This window comes from Gambusia affinis, linkage group LG22, assembly GCF_019740435.1.
Source record: "Gambusia affinis linkage group LG22, SWU_Gaff_1.0, whole genome shotgun sequence".
In the NCBI taxonomy this organism is placed as follows: domain Eukaryota; kingdom Metazoa; phylum Chordata; class Actinopteri; order Cyprinodontiformes; family Poeciliidae; genus Gambusia; species Gambusia affinis.
Genome location: NC_057889.1, coordinates 11,757,453 through 11,784,673, shown reverse-complemented (window position 1 = coordinate 11,784,673; position 27,221 = coordinate 11,757,453). Strand labels below are relative to the sequence as shown.

General features: G+C 37.4%; 1 protein-coding gene across 2 annotated transcripts in view; it reads right to left on the bottom strand.

The window, feature by feature from the left end:
• esrrgb (estrogen-related receptor gamma b) overlaps positions 1–27,221 on the bottom strand; it is a 44,378-nt gene that overhangs the window by 16,129 nt on the left and 1,028 nt on the right. For both annotated transcript variants that reach the window (XM_044106927.1, XM_044106928.1), the window contains 4 exons: positions 14,808–15,223; positions 10,632–10,748; positions 1,327–1,437; positions 1,026–1,187 (listed from right to left, as the gene is read on the bottom strand). In XM_044106927.1, coding sequence (XP_043962862.1) covers positions 1,026–1,187; positions 1,327–1,437; positions 10,632–10,748; positions 14,808–15,223 — 806 coding nt within the window. The remainder of the gene's footprint in view (positions 1–1,025; positions 1,188–1,326; positions 1,438–10,631; positions 10,749–14,807; positions 15,224–27,221) is intronic.

Genomic DNA, 27,221 nt, shown 5'->3' with positions numbered 1-27,221 from the left:
TAACTCCTCAATTAAGTGAGTTATAGCAGCATTTAATTTCCTTTTGGGATCAGTGAAGTATTTTTGAATTAAAATTTATTTAGAATTTTGAATTTGAATAGTTTTGAAAAACATTGTAACATTCAAACAGAATCAATGGGGAAGTTTCTTGGTATTTTGCAACAAGATCAGTTATGTGTACAAATGCATGTTTATTGTTATTTCAATTTCTCTTTTTTTGTGGTTCCAAGTTATCACAATAGATACTTTTATTTATTAGGAGTCATTTGCTTGGGAATTTTTGAGATGTAAACCTGTGATATTATAATTGTTTAGTATCGAAAATCAGTACACATCTTTTCAATTTAAGCAAAAAACAAAAAAAAATATTACTTGATTTCATAAAATGATGACTAAATTAAAAGCAAAGCTTAATTATTCATTTATAACCTGCTCTTAAAAAACTCTTGAATTGTGAGTTTTAAATAAAAAAATGGGAAAAGCAGAAAATCCCAAATTTGCATAACATGTCTTATTTAAGAACCAGTCAGCAAGCAGAAAGAGGGCCCATGCGTTTTTCCTCCAAATAAATCAATTCCTCCACAGGCTCTGTGTGGTGTCCTTAAATAAGTAAGAGGATTGCTTTCTTTAAGTGTGGGATTGAAATGGAATACATTGACATGGGGCGGATCCCCGCCCCCAGACTTCCCCGCCCCACCCAGTCAAATCAAAGGTTTCAGCTGCTCTTTATTGATTAGATTTTAGAATATGGGACTGGCTTCTCCCTGAGGTGCAGATGAGTAGCAGATGTTAATTATCCTGTGTCTGTGCATGTCTGTGAGTGGGTAGGTGGTGTGGGGTGAACTACCTTAGTGATCTCACACCCAAAGGTTGCAACAGAAACCTACACTGGTCCTCTACTTTCATCCTCTAGATTTGAATATAGATTTTTTTCAATTGGTTGGCAGCAAATCTATACCACGTCTTGCAAAACGTTCTATTTGAAATCAGAAAGAATACGATCCAAACAACATCCTGCTGCTCACCTGGGATATGTTTGGCCCAGCCGATGATGACCACGAGCTCGCGGTCAGCCAGGTCGCACAGGGTGGTCAAGGCCTTGATGTCGCCGTCAGGCATGGTCGGGTCCGGCATGGCGTAGATCTTCTCCGGCTCCACCACCAAGAGATGCGAAACAATCTTTGTCACTGAGAGAGAAAAACAGGGACATGTTCATTTGAACTAATTCGGGCTGGATTAGGAATTGAAACAAGAATTAGATTGGTGGAGATTTATGTTGCACCTTTTGAAAAGTAAAAATAATTACTTGATAATCTTAATACTTACAGGGCTTTTTGGCTGGGGGAGGGAGGCTGAGGCCGAGGTAGGATCCATTCTCAGCATCCAACCTCCGTTTATACTTCTGTCTCCCTCCTCTCACCCGGTCCAGACGTACACCTGCATAACAGAAAAAAAAAACACATTTCAGTCAGCCAAAGCCAAGCAAAACAAGGTAAAAATTTAGAGTGTTACACCTGTTGGTATGACAAAATGCTACATTTTACTGCTACATTTAAACTATGAACTATAAATAGAATAGAATAGAAATAGCCTTTATTGATCTGTAGATGGGAAAATCAGGTGTAACAATAGCATCAGAAACATAGGATCACACAAAAATATCCAAAAGTGTTAAAAACCTCAAATTATAACATTTTGTTGACATGAGTTTTAAATTTCTGCCGTCAAGTTCCTTTGGTTTAAAGTTTTCATAATGGTAGAACGTGTAGAGTGACTCAAGTTTTATGGCAGAAAGAGATCACCCTGCACAATCTCCACCCCACACACACTGCACACTGCCACTTAGCTGACTGAAAGAAAGCTACTACATATTACCCAATTTACAAACCAGACAAATTTAGCTGAAGATTTTCAGTTGCAAAACATTTTTTCAAGTGAACTTTGTAAACGAAGTCAAGTGGACGACTATAACTGCTTCCATTGCACAAAAATGACCGGGACCTGGAAGAGCACAGACCTTGAAAGGAAACAAACACAGAATTCCTGCCAAATGTATAAATTTAAAGCGAACAAAAGCGGGAGATTTGAAAACCTCATAAGCCAGTAAGTGTTTTAGTAATATTTTTTTATAACTACATAAATGACAAAGAAACAATGACTGCTTTAATTTACGCATCAAAATAACACAAAAAACAAAAAACAAAAAAAAACCTCAACATTATCAAGATGGTATTGATTAATATGTTAAATTAACTACAAAAACGACATTTGAACTAAAGGTAATTCGTTTATTGAAAACATTCAGATTTTTTAGAATTTGACTTACCAATCACCTTCAGAGATGATCAAGAAAAGCTTCTCCAATACTGACCACTGTCTGCTATATTGGTGCTTAAACACTTGCATACAATTTCTTATATTACTATTTAATGTCTAAAATACTAAAGACCATTTTGATTGAAAAGCCAGTTCTTTTGAGGTCTGAAAAACGCTTGTCCTTTGGAGGTTTCAGCATACACTTGTGACACGTCAAGGATTATCTCCAAAGCCGTCACAAAGGACAAAAAGCTCAATGCACCTTTCGTGCTGAATTTACAATCTCGCATTAAAACTTGTTTGAGCACTGAGGGAGAGCAAACAGGTTTTACATGGTCAAGCAGAACTGAGTCGTGTGAGATTTCCCAGCGTCGCACGTAAATTCCTTTGATTCCCCTGGAAACAAAAGAATCCGATTAGGATGGTCTTTCAATTTCCTGACACCGACTATCCACTAACCTAATTACCCAGTGTGCCCGAAGGGAGCTCATTCTTCCCAGCAAACACAGTGAGATCATTTTATGCCTGGCAGATTGAAGCTAAATCGAGAGCCCCTCTCCTAACACAGCTTTCCATTTGTACGCCTTAAAGTAATCAATAAGGCTTGCAAATAGACTTCTTGTTCTTTGAACACATGTGGATGTGGTTTTAATTAGTCAGTTAGGCAGCCAGGAGCACAGTTTGCAGTAGATGGAGCTGTTTTTAACATTTGCTTTCAGTTAGGGATGATTAACGACACACAATATTTAACATTATTTCCACCATTCTTCATTGCTTTTTGGGGGTAGATGGAGAATATAGATATTGCAAATTAAATTTCTCATTTACTCCACATATTTGCATGTGTAAGAAATGTTTATCTCTTCCATCCATCCATGAACTGTCAAGCTTCTCCTTCTGGAGTCATGGAGGGACTGGTGCCTATTTTGTTTGGGCAGGTTATATGTACATCAAATCATAGACAGTCATAAAGGCATACAGACATCTTTTTCAATCAAGACATGAATGTAAAATCTCAATATTTTTTATACACATACACTTTTTTTATTTTAGCTGTGCTGCCGTAGAATTTTTACTAGCCTGATCACCCTATTAAAATTTTCTGGGGGTGCCATTGATGTATATGTCCCTTTTAACTAAATAAACCTCCACTTTTACAGACTGTGTAGGATCAGTGTGATATTTAGCAGGTATAAACTATAAATGTATGACACAGAGATGTAGGCTGCTGCTTAGTTTGAGTTGTGTCAACCACTTTAAATACACACATGTGCACCCACACACACAGACACACACTCACACTGGTTTCCCCACTGTGAGCTGCGACAAACGACAAGTGACCAAGCAGCCAGAGTTTGAATTCCAGGATCCGCAGGGTCTGTTTGAACTGGAGCGTCCAACTGGCTCATAATTAATAGATGCTGACAAGAATTAATAGCTTAGTGCCATCGATGTTCCAGTTTACAGCTCTGCTGAAAACTGCAGAGAAGTGAGGCTACAGGACACAGAGAAAGAAATGCAAAATAAAAAATAGGTATGGACAATGCAGAAGAGTGCGGGGAGAGAGAATGAAACAGAGCAGGTTGCTGTTTTTAGCTGAACGTATCAACTTTCTGCAAGATCTTTATTTTTGTCATTCTCTCACTCTCCTCCCGTCTGGCTCTACCTCTCAGCATCAGGTGTACATCTCCACCCTGATAAGGCTGCCTGTGTCTGATCCGCCTTGTATTGGGTTATCCCCTCTTACAACGTGATAAGGAGCAGTACTGGGAATCTAACTACAAGACAGCCGGAAGCAGAAGGCTGGAGGGGGAATATTGTCAGCGCCCCATTCTACACTTCACAGCCTACTTCAATACCAGCTTTATTGCTGCGGGACAATAAGTGTCCAGATATTTAAAAATAATATAAAACATGTGTGTGTAGCCTCTGAATGATTAGACCGTGAAACAGCACCAACAGTGGACATTATGTCCTGATTATGATTGTTTTTACATGTGTGTAGAAAGATGATGAGGTGTTTTTATATTTCAGCGGTCATTACAGTTACCTGACCCCAGTTTCCCTTCCCCATTCACGATCTTTATTGACTCACAGAAGTTGCAGGCATTTGTGGAGTTTTGAATGTATTCCACAGCTTCTCTGTCTTCACTTAATTCTTGATTTTGGTTTTACTAAAATATTTATTTTATTTAACATTTTTGTTTGTTTTTAGGTTATGAAAAGTAGCAAAATTACAACCTCAAATTGCTGTAATTACTGAATTTGTCCTTTCAGGATGGCAGAGACAGTCATTGGGTGAGAGGTTGGATACATCCCAGATAGTTCACTAGTCCAGAAAAATTGTCCAACATTACATTAAATTGAAAACCAATATATTTAAACCAACAGCAACACTGACTTTGTTTTTATGCAAACAGGACTCTGCGGAGAGCAGATCCCATCACACACATGTGCATGTGGCCCATGTGGGTGTCCACACTGCTTAAACCAACATGCGTGCATGTGTGTGAATGAGTGTGTGGGTCTCACGCAGCTATTTTCAGCTCCTCACCTGTCAGGAGTGCTTCTTTCTGGAGAACGTGTCAGAAATGGCTGACTGGCTAGCGCTGCCAAAGGGAGATTAGGAGCTCCCTATTTTAGCTGGGAAAAAAAAATCAGAGGGATGTGCCGCAACACCCTCGCCCTCTCCTCCTCCTGAACACACACTCGCCCCCAGCTAAGCACACAGGCCTTGCCCTTTCAGCACAACTGCTGAAGGGTGGGTATGCTAGCCTGGGAAGAGTTACAGTACGAGCATTGGATGGATTGTGTTTGATTGCTGGCTGGGCTGAAGAACTGCGGTGGAATTTAAGGGGACGGTTGGCGCCCCCACCTGCTCCAATCCCTTACAGGCCAGAGTTGTTCTCCCACAACTGTGAACACTGGCATCATCTTCAATACTTCCACCAGAGCCACAAATCCGCCTCTAATCGACAACATGTGAGAAGCTGGGTTGACTTGGTGTGCTGAGTTCGAGGTGACGACACGGACTGTTGTGTGGGCAACAGAGGAGCAGAAAGCAAGGCGGGGTGCCGGCAGGAAGCGTGTAACTCAGGGTCTAGTTCCATGTCGCCTGTCAGGGGTGATATACATTTGACATGTGTGTAAATGAATGCATGTTTGGTGTATGAGAGGGTTGTAAAGAGGTCAGCGCTTCACTAAATCCCCCCCCTTTCTTCAGAAGAACACGTGTTAGCGTCCGTGTCTGATCTATCACCTGCCAGACAGTGAAGACAGTCCAGCGGAGAGTCTCTGGGTGGCCGCTGACTCTCAGCTGGGTTATACAGAGGCCCTGACAGCCTAAAAGCAAAAGCGGGGCTCAAAATGTGTGAAAATCAGTCTAGCAGAGGGTCAAAAGGGTTGTTCAGTCCCAAAACCTTGAATAATGAAAGGAAATACTAAGACTGTAAAGACAGACTTTGGGTATATCTTTATTTTGATGATGTAACCTTAGTGTATAGATTGGTTTCCGATCTAAGTCCATTGATTGGGAAGGGACCTGACAGTCTGTGATATTGGATATGGCTTCACTAATCTTTTGTGTATGTGGCTGGAGGAAAATAAGGCTGTAACATTACTCCGGTAGCCACGTTCGGTCAGGAAAAGACGGCTGATCCCTATCTGTGGTCGGAGCGAGAGCGAGACAGCGGTGTGGGTTGCCAAAATAGTCTGGCAGCTTGTGTTCATCCACCGCATTACAGCAGTGTCAGAAAATCTCTACAAAAACACCCAACTATGACTAAAACATCCGGCTCTGATTTCAAAAGAGCAGCGGCTTAAGTGTCGTTTATTCACGCTGTTAAAGATTTTCATTCACACCAGAAATTCAGCAGGGCTGCAGCCTTGTTTTCTTCTGTTTCAACATGTTAATGCGTTAACATTATCGGATGACGGCTAAAGACACAACTAGATGTTGCCAGAGCATAAAATTTTTTTTTAAATAATTTCTACAACTTGCAGAAATATTAATGAAAGTAAAATCACATAAATCCAACACAGCAATTTAATACTAGTAAGCTATGACTTCACAGTAACACTAAAGAGTATTAGCGCTTCTTTTAGCAGCGTGTGGCAACTCCTGGCGCTGGGTACTGACACCATACCTTCTGCAAGCTGTAATTACGTTAAGGTTTTTCCATTGAACTTGTGACCTTTTTATCAGCCGCAGCTCCTAAAAAGGCACCTGCAGCTTCCACTCAGCCAGCAGGGATTTTATGACACAGACCAAAACAAAGTCTCTAATTAGAAGCTTAAGGAAAATAATACATGGTGAAAATTGTGGCATGTTTAGCATATTCAGCTCGCTTTAGTAACTCTGGAGGAGCTGCTCATGAACAACAGTCTACTGATAGGACGACTTTACAAACCCAGTCTTCATAGAAGACACAGGTGAAAGAAAGAGACAAAATATTCTACTTGAAGTTTACCAATACAAATGAAGCAAACTTATGAAAGATGAGACAAAAATTGTACTTTTGGTTCTGCATTCCAAAAATAATGTGTAGAAAAACTAAAATTGCACATGCATCTGATCACACAGTCCTCACACAATTGTTTGGCAGTACGATTGTATGTTTCAGGGACAGGGAAGCTTTTCTGAGTCTATTACTGGAACTAAATACTAGGCGATTCTGGAAGAAAACCTGTTAAAACTGAGGAGGAAGCAGGACTGGAACTGTAAACATGCAGCCAGAGCTTTAATGTTATTCTAAAACATATCCATGTATTAGAATGGCTCAATTTAAAATCTTGACCTAAATCCAATGTGAAATCTGATTCAACAGAATTTCACAGATGCTCTCTGTCAAACCTAGCTGAATGTCTGCTATTTTTACAAAAACAAATGAGCAAAAGTTTTAGTTTTTAGGAGTAAAAAGCAAAACAAAAAAACCCTTTATGCTTAACTTTTGGAATGAATGAATGAATGAATGAATGAATGAATGAATGAATGAATGAATATACTTTATTAATCCCAAAGGGACTAAAAAATTCTACGGGGTTCTACAAAATATTAACTCAGTTGGTTAAATAAAAATACATGCCACACTTTTCAGATTTTTATTTGTAAGAAATATTTGAAACAATCTATTATTTTTTTTCACTTCCAAATAATAAAAAAAGAGGTTTAGATACTTTTGCAAGTCACTGTATGTCCTTTTATACTGGACTGATTTATGACTGAACAATATTTACCAACTCACTTATTATTAACCAGCAAACAGTGTAAAGACTTGGTCCACTGGTTTGTGGCAAGTTTCAAAATGAAGAGGGTTGTATTATAATTTTTTTTTTCAACCTGCTACTAAAGCGCCCAAGCAGCTGGTGCTGTATGATGAAGGTTGGCAGGGGGCAAATTATAAAAAAATTATTGGACACTTAAAACAACTGACCACATTGCGCCCCAAGGGGACCTTCATGTTTGACACTTCTGCACTGTAACTACTAAGGAGACAACCAAGAAGTGGCAATTAGTTGAAGTTTGCAAGAAATCATAATGTCATCATAATTCTTATTTGTTCACTGTTGCTTGTTCTTAGAGGTGTGTTTGAATATTACTTACATTCATACATATTTTCAAACACATTTATATTAGCAGTACCAAAAAGACATAGGGCATGGCCAATAACTTAAATGCTTAATGTGTTTTTCCACTCCTCACATATTAACTTATGAAAACCAAACTTCTCTTTCTTAAAGACTATCGGAGTACAACATCCAAAAGCTCTCTTAAGTCTGCAAGGAGTCAAAACAATAATAAAATTGAAGTCTACTTTTCATCTAAATAAACACATGAAAATCTGAAAAGTGTGGCATCTGCCAGCTCTACAAGTCTAGTACAATCACCTCCTTCGTGACTCGCCCGGTGAATAGAGCATGCCTGTGTTTAAAATAATCTCATAATAAAAGCAGCTGCTCTGAAGACATCATGAAGACCAGCATTCATCTGAAAAGCTGCCAGGAACTCCATGCTAACTCTGGAAGAGAAGCAAAGTTCATCCACCCAGGTGGGAGAATCTGTTGACAGGACTCAACTGCTTGTTCACTCTACAAATCTAGGAGAGGGTTGATGCTTATCATCCAGTACAACAATGACCCTAAAAATACAAAGCTACAATGAAATAGTTAAGATTAAAGCATATTAATACAATGTCTAAAAATTTACTCTAACTCGGATACAATGAGCTGAGCAAATGTGTACAAATGTGCAAGGCTGTAGTTATAATTTCACAAAAATATTGACCTAAGAGGGTTAACTGCTACTTTACTTTAGTCGCTTCAGTAAAATCCTTTTAAAATACACTGATGTTTGTGTATACCTGTTACTTGTTATAAACTGAGAGAGTGAGGGTGTAATTTTAGGAAATACATAGTTTTTAGTGAGGCTTTAAATCCAATTCTTAAAATGCTATTTTTTTTTATTTTTATGAATAGTATATCATTTAATTAATTGTGATAATAATTAAACTGAATTGAAAAGTTAGGCATTTTTAACATAGTTGTAAAAGTCTGTTTACTTATATTATATTTAAAAGGATGTATTAGTTTATGTTATTCAGTGAAAAGAGAGCACAAATAATATGTATTCCAACTTGACATATAAAAATATCCCACTTTCTGAATTTGCAGAAAATTCTGAAATGTAAAAGAAAGCCAATGCTAAAGCTTTTATATTTAAATTCCACCATATAAGAACATATATATTTTTTTAGCATTAATGCACAAATACTTATGTAGCTGAGTTTTTTTTTTCAGGTTAACACAGAAATGAAAAAAAAAGAAAGAAAGAAGAGAAAATCTATCGGCTAGATTTTCCTCCAGTACTCCCAGAGGTCCCTCACCGGAGGAAAAACAACACGTGCAGGAAGTGAGGCGGCATGTTCGGAAAGCATTTAGCAGATCAATACGGCAGAAGCAGGAGAGGGGAAGCAAAGCAGACTCAGACGGAGCGGGAGAGGGAGAGCCACCCAGAGCCCAGGGGAGAGGAGAACTCCCCGGGGGAACGCTCTGTGCGCTTTTCAAGAGTACTGTTACACATTTCACTCAGGCTCGGTAAGAACATCCAACTCAGCAGCATTTCCAAACTGTCTGTGTTAAGCACACAGATGCTCATCGGTGTGGAGAGAGGTAAGTAAGTAAGTGGTGGGGGATCTCCACACTGTCTTCTATAGGCTGAAAAATCGGTGCATAAAAGAGTTGTCTTTCATCTGTTCTGTTTGGTCCGTGCGCCCAAGCTAAATTTATTTATGATCTTAAGAAGATTGAAGTAATACACGTTCAGTTCTTTCGATGAAACTTTAAATAGGGACAAAAAAGTTTTAGTTTGTGCTTGATTCCCAACGAGCCTTGAAAAAGCATTCAAAACTATTTTTTCACCATTAGTCACTATCTGTCAAGCAAGTACTGCAATGTATATTATTTCAAATTATTTATTTAAAAATTAAATAAATACGCCATCTTGCAGAATTACTTTGTAGAAACAGCTTGATAGAATTTTTTTTTTTCAATTATTTTCTGCAAAATAGCTCATGGCAATCAAACTGCATGGAGAGTACATGTGAACATGTCACAGATTATTGATGGATTTTTGATCTGGCCTTTAATTTGGGTCATTTTACCTCATGACAATGCAGCAATCTAAGCAACCCAGTTGCAGTCCTGCTGGAAGTTCCCTAGTCTTTCCCAGCCTCTCAGAGGTTTTCTTCCAGGATTGCTCTGCATTTACCCCTTTCCGTCTCCACATGTGTTGCGCTCTTTGGTCTTTGTTTGTTCACTTATGTTTTCTAACAAACCTCTGAGGCCTTCATTGAACAGCTGAGAGTAAATTTTATACAAATTGGATAAAACAACTTTTACAAATCATACTCTTCATGTTTTAATTTATAAAAAAAAAAGGCTTCATTTTCTTTCCACTTCACAATTATCCGCTATTTTGTGGATAATTACTAGAATTTTTTTTTACATAAATTCTAGTAAAATAAATCAATTGTTATTACATGACAAATTTTGAAATGCTAAGGGATTATGACGCCTTTTGCAAAGCACTATTTTTTTTTTTGAAAAACGTCAAAAGGAAACTTATATTTCAACCAGAAGCAATAAAGTAAATAATATTATCATAATGTTGCTGAAAGGAATGGTTGCACCGGTAAAAAGCAGATGTTGAAATAGTTTTTCTGATAATTGTTATCTACAGAGTATTCAATGATTAAATTAGGCAAACAAAATTGCAGCCGTGAAGAGTATTTGGTTAAAAAGTGAGTAATCAGACTCACCTTCCTTCAACATGCCAACTTTAAGACATTTCATGAAACGGCAGGCCTGGCAGGACTTTCGTCTCCTCTTGGTGATCTCACACTCATTGGTTGCTGGACAGCTGTACTCGATGTTTCCTGTTGAAGAAAAGATCAGTTCACACATACCTTAGAAATTCAAAGAAACAACATGCTATAACACAATGTATGGAATATACATATGATGTCATGAAAGAAAACAACAAACCCAAACTGACCCTATGTGGCATCTTTGTAAAAGAAGAGGGTTTTGGAGGCATTTGCTTACAAATCAGTTCCACTTCAGCATGATTCAAAAACACAATTAGCTTCTATGATGCGGGAGTTCTTTTCTAAAATATTTTTCCCCTTATATAGAGAATGAATATACCAAGCAGCTGGACTATCTAAAGCTCCTGTATCACATAGCAAGGCTAAATCTATTATTCAAGTCTGTCGTGATGGATCTTGGCTTACTATGAATATATCTTCTGTGCAATTTAATCAGTCTGATCCAAAACAGTCATTATTGAATTTGCTGCAGTCAATTTTTCTTTTTTCTTTTTTTAATCTGAATTAATGTACACCTAAAAGTTGATAAAACTCCCTAAATTTCTATGACTCCAGAGTCCATGACTGGAAGGCCAGAGTTGTATCAATGCTACCTAAATAGCAAACCAGGTGTTGTGGGTTGCAGATCTGCCAGAACCACATTCAACCACCTCTACAGCCCCCCGCTCTAAAAAACACATTCAACCCCCCATCGGTCAAGGAGAAGGTGCCAACATTTGTCAGAATCCTTGGCATAGACGGTGCCGGCGGGGTCACAAGCACAGCTAGGGGTCCAGGGAACCATGCCAGGATGTTGGCAGGGACTGCTGCTGGATTTAGGCTAGGTGAAGTCTAATAAACCGAGAGGCTTTAGCAAAATGGGGAAAATCCTCTTCACTCCAGCACTCATGTGAACAAACACATGCTGCTTAGCGTCTCTATATTGGCATCTATTCTCTGTATCTCTTTGAAAAATGATTCGGAAACATATTTCTAGAGTTGCTTTAATTAGATGCGAAAGTTGAAAGTGGATTTTTCCAGCATTGTATATTAGGTAATGTAATTTCCCGGGATAGAGTGAGACACCAACAAAACAACTTAAATATGCCACTGAAGACCCAGAATAAATGGCTGGTCTATCACAAACACACAATTAACATTCCCTAAAACAACTTTAAAAACATGCCAGAAACACTCATCTATAGAAGTAAAATAGTTAGAAAGTTTTGCAGTGGAAGGATAAAGATGTTGGTGCCATCATAAGATAACAGCAGAGACACAATCTTTTCAGGTCAGAAACTCGGAGCTGCACAAGCCTACTGACAATCACTGTTAGTTCTAGATTAATGCAAGGTAAAAAAGGATTGAAAAGTTCTAATAAAGTTTTGTTAAAATTCATTTAAAACCTGATAATCATCACTCACTTCACTATGTATCACTCAAAATGTGATCTGTGACAACCGATTCTTCTGATCTATGGATGCATTTCACCAAGTAATGAATATTTGTATTTAGAACAAGTTAATGGTAGTAAAAGCATGCTGAAAGCAGATTTCAACCAAGATCTTTTTAATGCATTTTTTTCCCATTCTGTTGGGAAATGTGTTTTACAAAGAAATGTATTTAATCACAAATGGAACAAAAAAGTCTTCAGCACAAATAATCCCAGACTTTTGTTAAAAAAATGACTGCTTCTCATTGAGATAGCTAAAAAAATTACTTAAAATTACTCCAAAATTATTTAGACTCCTTTCTGCTGCAGGTAAGATACTGGATAGTAAGATATGCCTCACAGAACCCCATTTCAAAAAAAAAAAAAAAAATCAGATTTTTGATATTTAAATTCTGCGTGTAAACTTATTTCTTTAATGACAAAGACATTTTCTCATATGTTAATGTGTTTTTTAGAAAACATTAAATTAAAATGTAGTCTTGTTTTTATCATTATCATTTAAAACACATAATTCCTAAAAATGAGAGCATGTGTATCAGCGAGTTTTACTTCAATGAATTAAGTTAAGATAAAGCAAAAAGAGAAAACACTCCTCTGTTATTTTTTCTTCATAGTAGTAAAATAACCTTGTTTGCACATGTATCTGTGTGTTTGTGTGTGGTGAAGGTGGGTTGTTGGATTTAAATTGCCTATGTCTAAAAGCTCACTGTCGGCATACCCTCTTAGTTAATCAGGTCTTGTGTCCACCTTTATTTCTCAAAGGACATTTCAACCACTCTAATATCCTTCCTTAACCTCTCTTATTTTCCCCCTAAATGTTGATATATTATTATGCCATGCTATTATCCACGCGCCCATCTCCACTCAAGCTGGACCTCTCCTTGTTCTCCTCCTTTACTGGGGCCGGGACCCCCCTCCCTGATTACCATTCCATTAAAGTGGCTTCTCCTTTCTGTGAATGACCACGTCCCCACCGTCCCTTGTCCCTTTGCGTTTATTTAGAGGACTCTTCAATGTAGACCCTCCACTGTCTCCCATCTCTGTTATTGCCACTGCAACACGTGCTTGAGCTTCTAAATGACCCCCGTCTGTTTTTCCCCTTGCTTATGGGCTACAAGGGGGGGAAAGGGGGGGGGGGGGGGGGGGTCTGAGGACAAAGAAGAGACGTGCACCTCTGTTCTCCTTTCTTGACTTTTCTTCCAATGAAATGCCTGGCTCTTAATTACAGTCACCCAACACTGATTGTTATTGACTGAAACTCCCGTGGCTCAGGACGAATGACGGACAGATTAAGCTCGGCACTAGCCTGTCCTCCGCGAAGGAGAGCAAGCGGAAGGAAAAGGGAGAGAAAGGACAGTAGAAAGACGGTCCTTACTATACTGACAGTTAGACCTGTTCCACCTAAATCATATGCATAGTGGTTCTTTTTATACTTAAAATGATTGGAACTGACCGCTGAATTAAACAATGTAAAAGGTGAGGGATTCCTTATTCTACATCTACAATTTCTCAAGTTTCGGTGCTAACTTTAGTCTCTTAACCTAAACTAGGGTTTAAGAAACATGTGCACAGTTGAAAAAGCATGTATTTTGATCCGGATGTCAGTTTTTCTCTTCATAAGAAGACTTCTAAGCTTAGTTCAAGTTTTAAAATAAGTTTAGTTTCTGTCAGCCTGTCTTAAAATCACAGCATAGAATCAATTAAACTTTAATTTTGTTTGTAAAACCACCCACAAAGAGCATTTTCAGATTTGTCTTCATGATTTTGACCATTTTTCATCTTTTGCAAATAAATACAACATTTTTGCTTGGAATTTCTGAGACATGTTGTCAGTAGTTCATAGAATAAAAGAACAAAGTTCATTTCACTCAAACATATGCCTATAAAAAGTAAAATCAGAGAAAATGAGAAACGGGTTTCTTCCTGTTAAAGGGAAGTTTTCCTTTCCACTTTCCCAACATGCAACAGGATAACTGCGGCAACAAATTATCCACTGTCGCCACGTTGCCACTGCGAAAGATTGAAAACATTTGACCAACTTTACCTCATTGTTTTATAACTAATGTAAGATGATTTTTTTTTATAACACCTTTATTTTGAAATGAGAACATTTCATTTAAAGAAGGGGAAGTATGTAAGCTGATTTATTTTTCCTTTTCAATTAATGAGGTCACATATAGCTATTTAGTAAAGTTGATCCATAGCTAAGGAATTGTGCTGTGCCTTTAAGAGGAGCTGTCTCCTTCTTCTTCATTGTTTTTTTTTTAGTAGGGGCCCGAAACGGATTCTGTTCGGTTAACATGAAGGTTGAATAAACATGTGGAAACTACTCTATTCCCTGTCAGTGTTCTGCTCTTTCTCCACTCGCAACTTCCTATTTTATGGTAACACAGATTTATCCCACATAGTGTTATACTAAGATCAATTGGGAATGTATGCAATTAAATACAATTGACTATACCTCTATATAAATTGGATTGCATTTGAAAAATACCTGGAGACAACATCTGTTGCGCATATCTTTCCCATTTTTAAGGTTCATCCCGTTGCTTATGCTTTACTTGGTCTGTTTATGTGTTACTGCCTACTGAAGGCTCAATAGGAGAAAAAATATTTTTCACTCTAAATTTGCAACTCAGGAGTCTGTAAAATCACAAAGAGACTTTGTAAAATACCTTGTATCGTCCTTTTAAAAAAGGCTTTGCAGGCCTCACAAGAGGCGACGCCATAGTGATACCCTGAGGCAATGTCGCCACACACCAGGCAAAGCCTCTTGGGAATAGCATTGAGCATGTACTCGCACTTAATTGGCGAGTCGTCCGCCATGCTGCCGGAGCACTCCTCATAACGGCGTAAGCACGCACTGCCGCCACCGAGCATGCCCGGGTTGAACATCGGAGGTGAGTCTAAGATGTGGGAGCGCCCGCCACTGCCGTTGATGTAGCCGCTACTGGCGTCTGAGTTGCCGCTGGGACTGTGATGGCTGCCGGTGTCTACGAGTGAGGAAGACGGACTGGAGGGCTCGGTTTTGACGTAAGAACCACAGCTGGAGGGTAGATGTCGGTCGTCAGTGGGCATTCTGGTCAGCAACCTGGAGAAACACATAGAGGGTGACACTTGTATGGGTACAGAAAAAACATACTTGCAGTTGGATTTATCAGGAAATTTTCTGAATTGCATCAAAAATTAAATAGTCTTAGATTAAAACAACAACTTTTTAAGCTTATATATAAATACTAATGCGATATTTTCTGAAGAGATATACGATGTGCATCACTACACTGCGGTAGAAAAAAAATATCCCTCCCTGGCTTTCAACCCTCATAGGTCCATCTTTCTGCGAGAAATTCATCAGCTGGTTCAGCTGAGTTTGATAGATTACGTTACACAACCATTAATGTGCTGGAATTCCAAGCAGATCACCGACAGAGCCCATTCCTCTCAGGCAAAATAGTAACTAACGACCATGTCAACATATGCTCCATACATCTTGAAAACAATGCCCGCAACTGTCCATCTGCCAGAAGCAAATGAATGAATGAAAGGATGAATGAATGAAAGCTTAGAAGGCTGTTAATGGACAGAGAGAGGTGTTACGCTCAGCATTTGGGGGATTGTGGGTAATAGATGACCAAATCGATAGTCCTGGTTATTTTGCCAGTGGATGGTGCCAGATTACTGCTGCCTCGGTTGGAAGCACTGGCCTGAGAAAACATTTTTGCTTTTCATCTTGTTCAGGGTTCCTGGAAGTCTTAATTTAAAATGTTAAATGATATATTTAAGCCTTAAAAGCCTTTAAATACTTCAAGATGTTCCAAACTATGTCCTAAATTACATAGCGACGTCCTAAATTTATTTGAGTGCTCATTTATGGCTTTTTACTTTTCTTAATTTTTTGGCAGACATTTATATATCCAATCCGTTGTTATTCTACTCAAGGATTATGTTTGTTATTGTTTTGACAAAACAAGACTCAGGACATAAAACAACTCTTTTGGGAGAACTATATTGTTCTTTATACCATTTTCTCTGTGGAAGAAAATGTATTATTGTTGTTTCTTTCGGAACTTAAAACTCAAACATTTGAGCTATTTTATCCATTACCAGCTTTTTCACCACAGGAAAACATAGAACAAACAAAGCTTGGCTTAAAAACAATGATTTCAATACTTGAATAAGACCTGACATCAATAACATATTGGGTTAACCACTCCAGAGCCAAAATGACAAGCTGAAGATGAAAAAGTTACATTTTCGGTGTGTTTTAACCTATGTAGTAAGGTAAAGGTGTGTGTTCACTGCAGGAATCTTTACTAGGAGACCCTTTACCCAGGTCATTTCCTCTGCGGGAACCAGAGGTATTATGGTCACAAGAGCTGACCATAGTACCTGCATGTACCCTAAAAGTCCCCTAGCAGGAAGGGAGACTTACCCTGAATTACAGATGACGTTTTGTGGTGGAAGGATGCTAAACATTTCATATGAGTGAAACGTTCTCAACATTTTGTTTCCATTCTCTCCTAGTTTACACTCCACAACAATGCATGTTTTTTGAACCACACACCAAAAATGATTGATATTAATTCGCAAACACACGTAAAGTCGAGATCTGAGCTTAACTGCCGTAGCGTTACATTCAAATGCATTTATAAATAAATTTGACCTATTGGAAAGATTAATCAAATCGATTAAATGAAGTGCAGACTTCCTCTTTCTCTGAGAGGGAACACTCTGGTCAAAGCTCTGTCAAATTAGTCATGTTAGAATATTTTACAGCATTTACGTTCCAAGACTAAAACACTAACAGCACATGATCATGAATTATGAACTGATTGTATGCAGAAGCGGACATGCTGCAGTTTCTGCAGTTCTGCTTATTACGGCTAATGTTCCTTTGGGACGTGTAACACAGGTTTTGAGCCATAAAAATCAATGGATTGTTTTAAACTGCAACTGGCTGAAACAAAAACAAATCTGGGAACTAACATACTTTGCTGTGACTGGATATTTTTAACATGCCTCTCCTGTCATTGGTTATTCGTCATAGTTTCTCTGAATTTGAGAGTGTGTAGGCGTGGACTGATGCAGTTCTATTTTGTTGTAATTTGCATAAAACCACATATGCATTGTTTTACCAATGTGCTATTCTTGATAGAACATACTTAACTGATTACGCTTGGAATTAAAAGCAATTTTAAATTCTGTTTGAGAATAGAACTACAATGAAACATTCACACAATTTCTTGCGATCACATGCAGATCACAGCTTCAGGTCAACTCAAAGGTGAATAAACATGAACTTAATATCTGCATCAGCAAAATTCATTTATAGTTCATTACAGTTACATTTTTTTTATAAGGTAAGAAGAAACTATGGAAGATTTGAATGAGACTATGGCAGAATAGCTCATTATAGTTCAACTGCTTAAATAATTCTATTTACTGGAACTTTGTTGTCTTTGGTGCACAAACTCTGGAGTCAGTGCAGTTTATTTAAGCTGCTGTAGTTATACTTATTAGCAAAATTTTGAGTCTTTTTATATTGTATTTAGCATTTAAATTGTAACTGACCTGCAGCAATCTAAAGTTAATGCTATTTTGGCCTCAATCACATTATGGACTATTTTAAAAAACTCAAAGAGATGAAAATGAATCGTGTAAAAATAATAAACATAACCATGAATTATACTTAAAGTTTACATAAATAAAGAAATCAAAAATAAATTTTAATTTGAAGTCACAAAGTCTCTCAGTGTATGTGTACAGAATATTCGGTAATAAAATCAGGCCTGAGCTGGAGCTTGACTCTGTCCAAGTTTTTATTGCCACATTAAAAATGTCAGCTGCACAGTATACCAAATCACAGTGATCACTTCAATATAGTTGAGTCCAAGAATTGTGATGGCAAAATGTTTCCTGGATGCAATATCTAACAGATTGTTATAGGGTTTTGAATTATATTGTATATTTGGACATTTGAGTGAAATTTCCCTGTCCTTGATCTTAACACTAGACAAAGATTTTAGTGGCAGGACTGATAAAAATCTGGCTCAGACTTCAACAATATCTCATACAGGGGCAGGAGCCCCACTAATGCAAAGAGGATTGTATTTTGTATTTTGTGATTACAAATTTTTCAAACATTAGATTTTGTAAATTAAATATAAATAAATAAATAATAGACCTGCCTCCAAACAAACCCCAGTATGTCAGATGTAACCACACAATTCAAATTTGACAGTTAGCAACATTTTGGGTCCTTCTTTAAAGAGTAATGCACTTTTAGAAATGTTGCTGTTTCTAAAAAGCTGGTCAGAAAGGACCGTTACATTAATAATTTTAGTCATTTTAATGTGGACAGGCCTTAAAAATCTTGAAGCCAGTGTCTGGCTGCCTTCTGCAATTTGTATGAAAGAAACTTTATTAGAGGGACCAAACAAACTCTAGGCCATGCTCCCACATCCTGCTAAATCAAGGACTGATCGCCACCAATATCATAATTGCAACATTCAGCAGTTGAGTATTTTCCTGCATCCTTACAAAAACTCATTTGGCTAAGGCAAGGTATATTCTTTTGATTTCTTTTTTGCATTTTTCCTAAGTGCTCTGGAGGGTTGCCCCCTGTTTTAGATCTGGTGCTAATGGTAAGGGATGTCCTTTTCCTCTTTGCATTAAGTCACTAAGTCCTCAGGCTCTGACAGCATAGAACTTCTCTTAAGTGCTAACGCACAGCACAGAGGATGGAAAGAGGGATGAAGGTAGCCTCCCTCCCCTCAAGCCCGGATCGGATCTATCGATTCCTCCGCTTCCTTCCTGTTTAAGATGAGGCATGAGAAAATAAACCCCCCCCTCTTACGGATCTCAGACGTTCCTTATGCATTTTTAATTAGTCAGGACTGTTAACATAGTACGAGATGGAGCAATACAACATTACGTCTTCAACATGAGGCCATTGTGGTTTATAAAAGATTCACAGCACTCGTGTTAAATCTTGTTGAAAATCAGCATGTGCTTACAGTCAGTTTAGAGGGCAGATTTTTTTCCCGTCAGAGGGAGGTGCAGAAAGCGGCGTGGTAACAGTTAATACATCATCACAGCTAGATATGGGGGGAATCCCTATGGAATAGTACATTGTGGCGTTGGTAAAAAGTAGTTCATTCCACACTTAGCACACAGCAACGCTGGGGAGATGTTTTTTGTAACGTTTAATGGAAATTTCTAATGGGTCCTCTCAGATCTGTCCAAATGAAATAATGGCACGAACCACCGATTCGCACAGACAGAAATAGGTACGTAGTTTCATAATTTGGTTTTCTTCCTCTTATTATAAAGAGACATGGAGTTCTTAAAGTGTAGCCTGACCCTCCTCGATGTATCCCTTGGCAAAACACACACACACGCGCACACGCCCTCAAATGCATTGCACCTAATATCTAATAGGTTAGTGTGTGCTCCGCTGCACAGAAAAATGGTACAAACAGAGCAGACAAGCAGGACTCATCAGACAGACGTGAAGGTCACCTGCCTTCTCTGTTCTGCTGCTGTGAGACAATCCCACTGTGGACGCAGCAGACATGGGTTTCCGTCTGTCCATCACACGGCAAGAATGAGACTTCACTACTTACGGAAAACCACTGAGCCGTCCAGACAGCTTAAAGTTAGCAACACGAGTCAGCTGTGATTTCTTTTTCTACTTTTCCAGCCCAAAAATGCCTCAGCGGAGCACTTGACAAAAACTCTAATGTTTGCGTATGTCAATTATGAACCAATCCAATCTTCGATGATAAATTCACATCCAGAACCAAAACATATATGGTCGAAAGAATCATCAGCATGTGTTTATTGAAGGTATCCTAACCTTACATTTCCTCACCAAGGAAACACATGAGTGTTAAACTTGGGGTTAAGCTTGTTGCAAGCAATGCAGCGAAAATCTCTGTGCAGAACATGCAGCCAAACATAGAAGCACACGGAAGCAAGGAGCCATGCATGAAATTAGTTCATTAATCTTTCCATGATAGGCCGTCCTTGTTTGGGGCAAACTCTATCAGCTTTAAACTGAGTAGCTCGAACCACAAAACACATAGATTACGCCGTTAGTCCACGGTATCAGTGTGTCCGGAAAATGAATGGTCACGCGTGGCGAAAGGCAGAAAGGGTGGCTGTGCATGTCGTCTGGAGAGTTAAGCAGGAACAACAACACACAAGGGTGATGCAGGTATTCGCATCATAAATCAAGGTCATCAAAAAAATATAGGCGCTCACATAAAAGTAAAAAGGTCATGAATGGGAGAAAAAAGATTTTCTTGTCTTTACCACACAGTCTAAGTCTCCTTTAACAAAGAAAAAATATATAACAGAATAAAACACAACTTTATTTGCAATCCAAATTACATAGATCTGAGCTAGAACTATTACAGGATAAAGCATTTAGCTGAAGTGAAAGGATCTAATTTATAGTTATTGATAGAAAGCACAGAATTATATCCATAAGAAGTCAAGATCAGTCAGAAAAATGGAATCAAAATTACAATTTAGCTCAAAGTATTCACACTCCTTGCAGTTTTAGATTAACAATTATGTTCATCTAATCAAGACGTTTCTCTCTGAATGAAATGAGATCGACATTTCTATAAATATAATAAAACAATATAAAAGAAATATAATCATCTTACTACATAGCGGCATGTCAAAAGAAAGTTGAAAATTTTTTGATGAGCCACCAAACCTTTTATATAATTGGTGACCTCCTTATTTCACGTTTTGACAGGACATACATTTTTGTGTATTGCTGAATTCTTAACTTCCTCCACAGATTCAAGACTGAACTCTGGCTGGGCCACAACAAAAAGTTAACATTATTTTCAGTAAATAAATAAAACTTTCAACGTAAATCTCCCAGAGATAGGAATTTCTTTTGGGTTTAACCTTACACCTAATAATTAAAAAACCAAATGTAATCCTAAAAAGAAATCTTTTAAGTCCTCTTGAGAGATTTGAGTAAGAGGAGATGTGTATTTGAACTTGAGAGTGAGAGCTTCTTTCAAATCAGAGACCATTTTTTCACTTCCACAAAAGGTGGAAGTGAAAAAAGTGAAAATATCACCTTACACAGAAGGTGATATTTTTGTGTTTTCACTCTCATCAGGATTCTTGCTGCAGAGTTTTGGATGTATTGAAGTTTCACAATGAGTGTGTTACAGTAGTCAGGAGGCAAAGCTGTGCATGGATGTGGTTTCCTAAACTTAGATTATACACACTACATTTAATTGTATTTAATTTTAAGATTACTACAAAAAGAAAGTGTAACTTTATAAGATTTCTGAACATTTTTGCATATTTTTCAGAATTTTTTATTTTTGTTTAAAACAGGAGATCTTCGGGTTTATGGTTTTCATACTTTGAGATATTAAGAAGTTCTTTTAAGTTTTTTTCATCTTAAACCCTGTACTATGTATTTACAGTGACTGTGTTTAAAGCTGTACGAAATGAGCACCTTATGTTATTTAAGCTCTGCTCCTCAGTGTCTACTTTATGATTTCAGAGGGAAAATATTTGCTTGCTACGTTTGTATTTGACACAAGTCTTTCTTTCCAGCACAACTTTACGCCAAGAAAAGTTTTCCTTTCGGGAAAATGAAGTTGCTGAATCTCTCATTCTGACAGTTTTGGGGACCTAAAATTGTTTCATGGAAAACAAACTAGCGTAAAAGAAAATCTGTTTTTGCTCTTTTTAACAAAACAAGATGCAAATATTTATTTATAAGGAAAATACATTCCAGGATCTTTGTAGTATATATATAAGGTGCAGCACTGTATTTACACCTGGAAGTGCATGGAGAATTGGTAAATTTTAAGGTGTTATTTATAATTTTTCTGTTCACTAATTAAGTATTTACACTTCTATTTGTTGGAAAATTTCTGAATATGTCCATCAAGTCTTCATATATCAGAAGAAAAACTACATATTTATTTAAAGCACATCTATTTGTGCCAATTTTACAAGAAGTACTTTTCTTACTTTTTCACTCTAATTTATTTTTTCTAATTAACTATACAATTCTTACTCTCTTCTTTACCAGACAGCAATGGAAACCTCACATAAGCTATAATAAAACTTATTTGAGACACTTACTTTGAATATCACCCTAAAACTGAATTTCAATAATGTTAAATAGGAGATTTAAAGATCCGTAAAGGAAAGGAATAATCTTTGCATCAGTTTAGCACACATTGATACATATATGTATCCTGTGGTTGTTCTTCCATTAATCGCTCTACAAACAGTCAAACACAGCACACAGTCTGACATCAAGAAAAGCATAAAGCAGCAAACATGTTTTATTAGAAACATTAGGAACCTAAATCAGAGAAAGATCATATTTTCACGCTAACGGAGAATTTCAGACTTCTTTTCTTAACGGCTAATATAATTAACAGAGAGGGAAGAGATTTAAATTCAACAGAAAATAAGAGAATACAAAATGACTCCTAAATTAAGCATCAATCTAATCTAATCTTCATGTGAATTTTGTTGAAATCTAAAGAAGTGTTATAAAGTGGCTGTTTGATGCATTTAGGGTGTAAAAATAGTGGAAGTTTTTAGTTTTCATGCAGGCAATGAGTAAGAATTTTATTTTCACGATTTGACCTGGAGATTAAAGGTAAAGTGATCTTGGACCAATTAAATGCAAACAAATACTACTGAAATATAAATTTGAAATTGTTAACTTGATCTGGGTAAATTCTTAAAAAACACCAACATACCCCTTTAATTTACTTAAAATTTCTTAAAACTTTAGTCACCTCCGGAGTGTATTTTCATACATTTCTTATACTGTATACAATCTGGGAATAGGCTATTTTTATTGTCTGGACTTGCAACTAAACTGTTAAATATTTGTTTGAGGCACAGTTGCCACTTTGTTTCCCTTTGTTTTGCCATGTGCACCTTCACGCCCCCAGGGGTATACTGTCACAACATGTAGCTGCACAGACTGACTTGCTAGAATTAAAAAAAAAGAAAAAAAAAAGGACCTTTTAGTTTCGGTCTAATTCTCTAACTTTCAAAGTTAGTATTTTCCTTCTAAGTTCCTGAGTCCCAGCGGTAGGTTTATGCCGCATTAGTGTACTTTGTCTAATTTTCTGCGTCTCCAACGCAAACACTCACATGCACGAACACGTAGTACACAGAACTTCCAGCATATGGCCTCCTCAATGTCACAGCCACGAGGAGAGATTGCATAGATTTCCCACATGGATGATGTCTCCTTACCTGGAGTATCAACCCCCCATCTACATACACATCCAACCACCTCGAGGAAATTGCTCTCTCTGCAAAGTCAAACACACCCCTAACTGCCTTTTAAAAAGAGACAGAAGACGGTTTTGCAGGGGTGGCAGTGGTGGTGGAGGGAGGGGGGAATAAACGACCAGAGACTTAAGCCGTCATTGGGAATCAGAGGAGGACTCATGTGGGACAGTTACGATATTGATTTCATAAATAAACAGAGATGGCCATCGATCCTAATGTTATTTTGCATTTCAATTACTGCCCAGAAACATAACCTTCAAACGTCTGCTTCTCCACAGTAATAACATCCACTGATAATCACAGCCGAGTCTTGTTCGGCACAAATTGGCTTTTCTCTCACCCCTCCCTCCCCTCCAGCTTTCCTCTTTTTTTTCCTTCTTCTTCTTCTTCCTCTTCTCAAATGTGTAAATGACACAACTTTGCATTTGCCTAATGGTATTAGGGCATGGGCTGAATTTCAAGCGTGACTCGAGCTCATACAGTAAGCGCTCCGGTCAATTGACACAATGCAAATGAAGGTGGTGAAGAGGAATTAAGTTCACAATGTGAGACCTCGCAAATCTACAATGAGGCCCATTAAATTAAACATCTCGCCTGAGTTACGCTTCATGATGAGACAAACTGCTTCATCTCTTCTCTGTGTTTGTGTGCTAATTTCATTTGATCAATAAAACAAACTCCTGCTAAGAAGTCCTCTCTGAGCATATTGTTCAGATTTGCACTGAGGAGTCACTGCAAAAAAAAAATGCATACAAAAAGGAGGTGGCGGCATCCATCTACATCCTCATGAATTCAGAGTCCTTGACAAGCTGCCTAAAGGATATATCTATATCAAGGGGGGTCATGACATGTAATGAAGTTATTTCGCCTCTCATAACATCACTGTGAACCAATAGAGCTTGGCTGTAGCCGCATGTTGAGCCATTAATAAACAAGCTGGCTGTGGAGAAAATACGGCACCAAGATTAAAAGTTATTATTTTTTTTAATTATTTAAATTCTGGCCATTTCTTTTTTGAATTCATGAAAATTAAGCGTTGACTGATGGCAGCAGGAAGCGTTCGGATCGTTTTTGTCCACACACGGTAAGCGCAGTATAGTCACCATGTCCTCCATCCTAATTAGTTTTACTTTGAAATTAACTTTAATTTACTTTTTTTCATGGTATACCTACATTTTGAGTAGTTGTTATAAGCTTTACTAAAAATGCGGAAATATGATTTGGATTTGGTTATTTTTATTTTTTATTTTTGCATTTCTTTCAAAGTTATTGTCAAACACGGTGAAGAAAGACTTCACCATGTTCCTGCATTAGGGTTCAAAATTGCACTGTAAAGCATTTTGTTATGGAAAAGTGACTTAAAACCATTACCATTCTCAGAAGAGATTAATCACATTCAAAGACACTGCATCGTATAGTTACCTCTTTACAGTTACTGTTAATTGAAGAAAAAAATAACAGAAAAATCACTTCTTGTGTATCTGTCTTTATTTTTGCCTAATTTTTAGTCCACTCATATTCCTACAGGTAAATTTCTATGTTTTAATTTTACTGACATGTATGTTCTGACTTAAAGTAATATTCTGAGTTACTCAGTCAAAGTTCTGACTTGATTCTGAGAAGAAAAAAAAATCTGTGGAGGGAACTAAAGATTAGGGAGATGGTTAAGAGGCCTTCTGACCACAGAAACTTGAAGGTAAATCACCAAAGTCTCAGCAGAAACTTGCAAAGAAAAGTGCCCAGTGTTTATTAGAGTAGTTTGATTGCCAATAAATCTTGTCAGAAGTGCCTGTATAATTTCCTATCAGAAACAGACTTCTTGGTTGAATGAAAATGATTTTACTCTTTAAACTGCCAGCATTATAAATATTTTTGGGCTTAACGTTTCAGGTAACATTAAAGCAAAGCCGCTAAGTTGTTACACAGCTTCCTGCATCAAGATGTTAAAATGAAGACTTGTTGTTTAGATTGTTCTAACATTGCTGCTAGGGATTTTTTTAAATTATTTCATTATGATTTTATATACATTTAATTATTGCAGAGAAAAAGTATTTATGAAACAGTAAAAGATGCTCTAATATCCATAATTATTTATTAATATAATCTTATTGGTACGATAAGATTATATTATCGTACCATGGACGTGGATGGACGTCCATGGTACGACTAATTTTTCCATCTCCTTCATATTTGCAACTCAGTGAATTCACCGTTTTCCCTCATAGCAACATGCGACAATAAGAAATATTTGGCTGCAGTTTTTCTTATGTATTATTCCTAAAACATGCCAGAAAAGCAAAAAGCCACATGTCCTGCTAATTGGGCAAGTAGAATGTAATAAAGTTGACTGAAATCCACTCTCTTAGCTTTCTTATATTGCATTAAAAGCTTACATGAATTGAAATGTTTTCTATTCATTCTACTTTCAGAGGAACGAACAACATTATAATGCTTGTCTTAACAGACACTGTCAGGTGTCTCCACAGCCAAATTTAGATAAGGTTGGAGCGCAATGCTTTGGTCTATTATGTATTTGCATGCGCATATTCATGTGTGTAATTGTGATCGTGTAAAAATGTTTGAATGCTTAAACATTCCAGTTTGTGAAGGGAAACTGAGGTGAGACAGGTGGACCAAAAATAAATAATCTGAGCAAAGAGAGCGGTAAAAACTGAAAGGACTGCTCTTCACTTGAAATTAAGCTGTTTGTTCATTTTAAACATTTGAAAGTAAAAAGTTTCACATAAAATAAGCAGAAGTGCTCAGCACTAAAGGAACGTATTGATTTTGGACTGAAATGTCAAGGGACGTTATTCCCTTCTCTTCAGTTATTCCCATGAAGCTCTGATGCACTTTTTATTTGTGGAACGTGCTTGTTTAATTAGTAGCTCCTACACTAAGAGCTACTGGACCGCCATCAGAGCTCTCACCTCCGGCTACCAGGCAGGTCGTCTTACCAAAAGTTCTCGGCTGGGATTAATGGCACTCTTCAGAGCCAAACTGATCCCAGCACAGCTCTGTGCGTGTTGCCGGTCGTGCAGATTTTTTGTTTGCAAACAGTTGAGCAGCTACACCACATTCACGTCCCGGTGGTGAAAAATCTGGGACAACGTAAATGTCATGCCAAAAGTTGAATTTACTCCTTTAGAAAAGCATAAGAAGAATACTTGTTGTGGAAGTGAGTAATGTCACAAACAAACACACGCCCACATGCGCGCACACACTAAACAATAGAACAATGTCAGAACATATTATGAAGTATGTATGGTGTTTTTTTTTCTCATTTATGTATATTTTTTTTCACTTGGAACACATGCAGAGCAATTCATGTGAACTTACATTTTGTTAAAATGATCCAAATAAATCACAAAACCAAACCATAAAGTCTAAAAAAAGTTGAGCAAATTGTAAGTGCAAATGTTTCTCTTCCCTTTATTGGGTAAACTACACCTTATATGACTTTGCTGACTGAATTAAGTCCAACAGCACACCAGAAAATATATGTTTTACTAATGCTGTCAACAGTTTATTGTTTTTAATGCTAAAACATTTTTAAGTCCTAGAATGTCCTAGAATAAAAAATCATGGGTGTGTTTAGATGTACACTGATCATAATTTACTGCAAAAATAAATCACCAAATATTCAACTTTTAAAAAATGAATCCAAAGAAATTGCTCCGAAACAAGCAGCTCTTTGTGAATAAAACAACACTTGGGACATTTTTATTTGTCACGCTCCTGCTTGGTATAATTAATGCCATGGAAACAACTGCCAG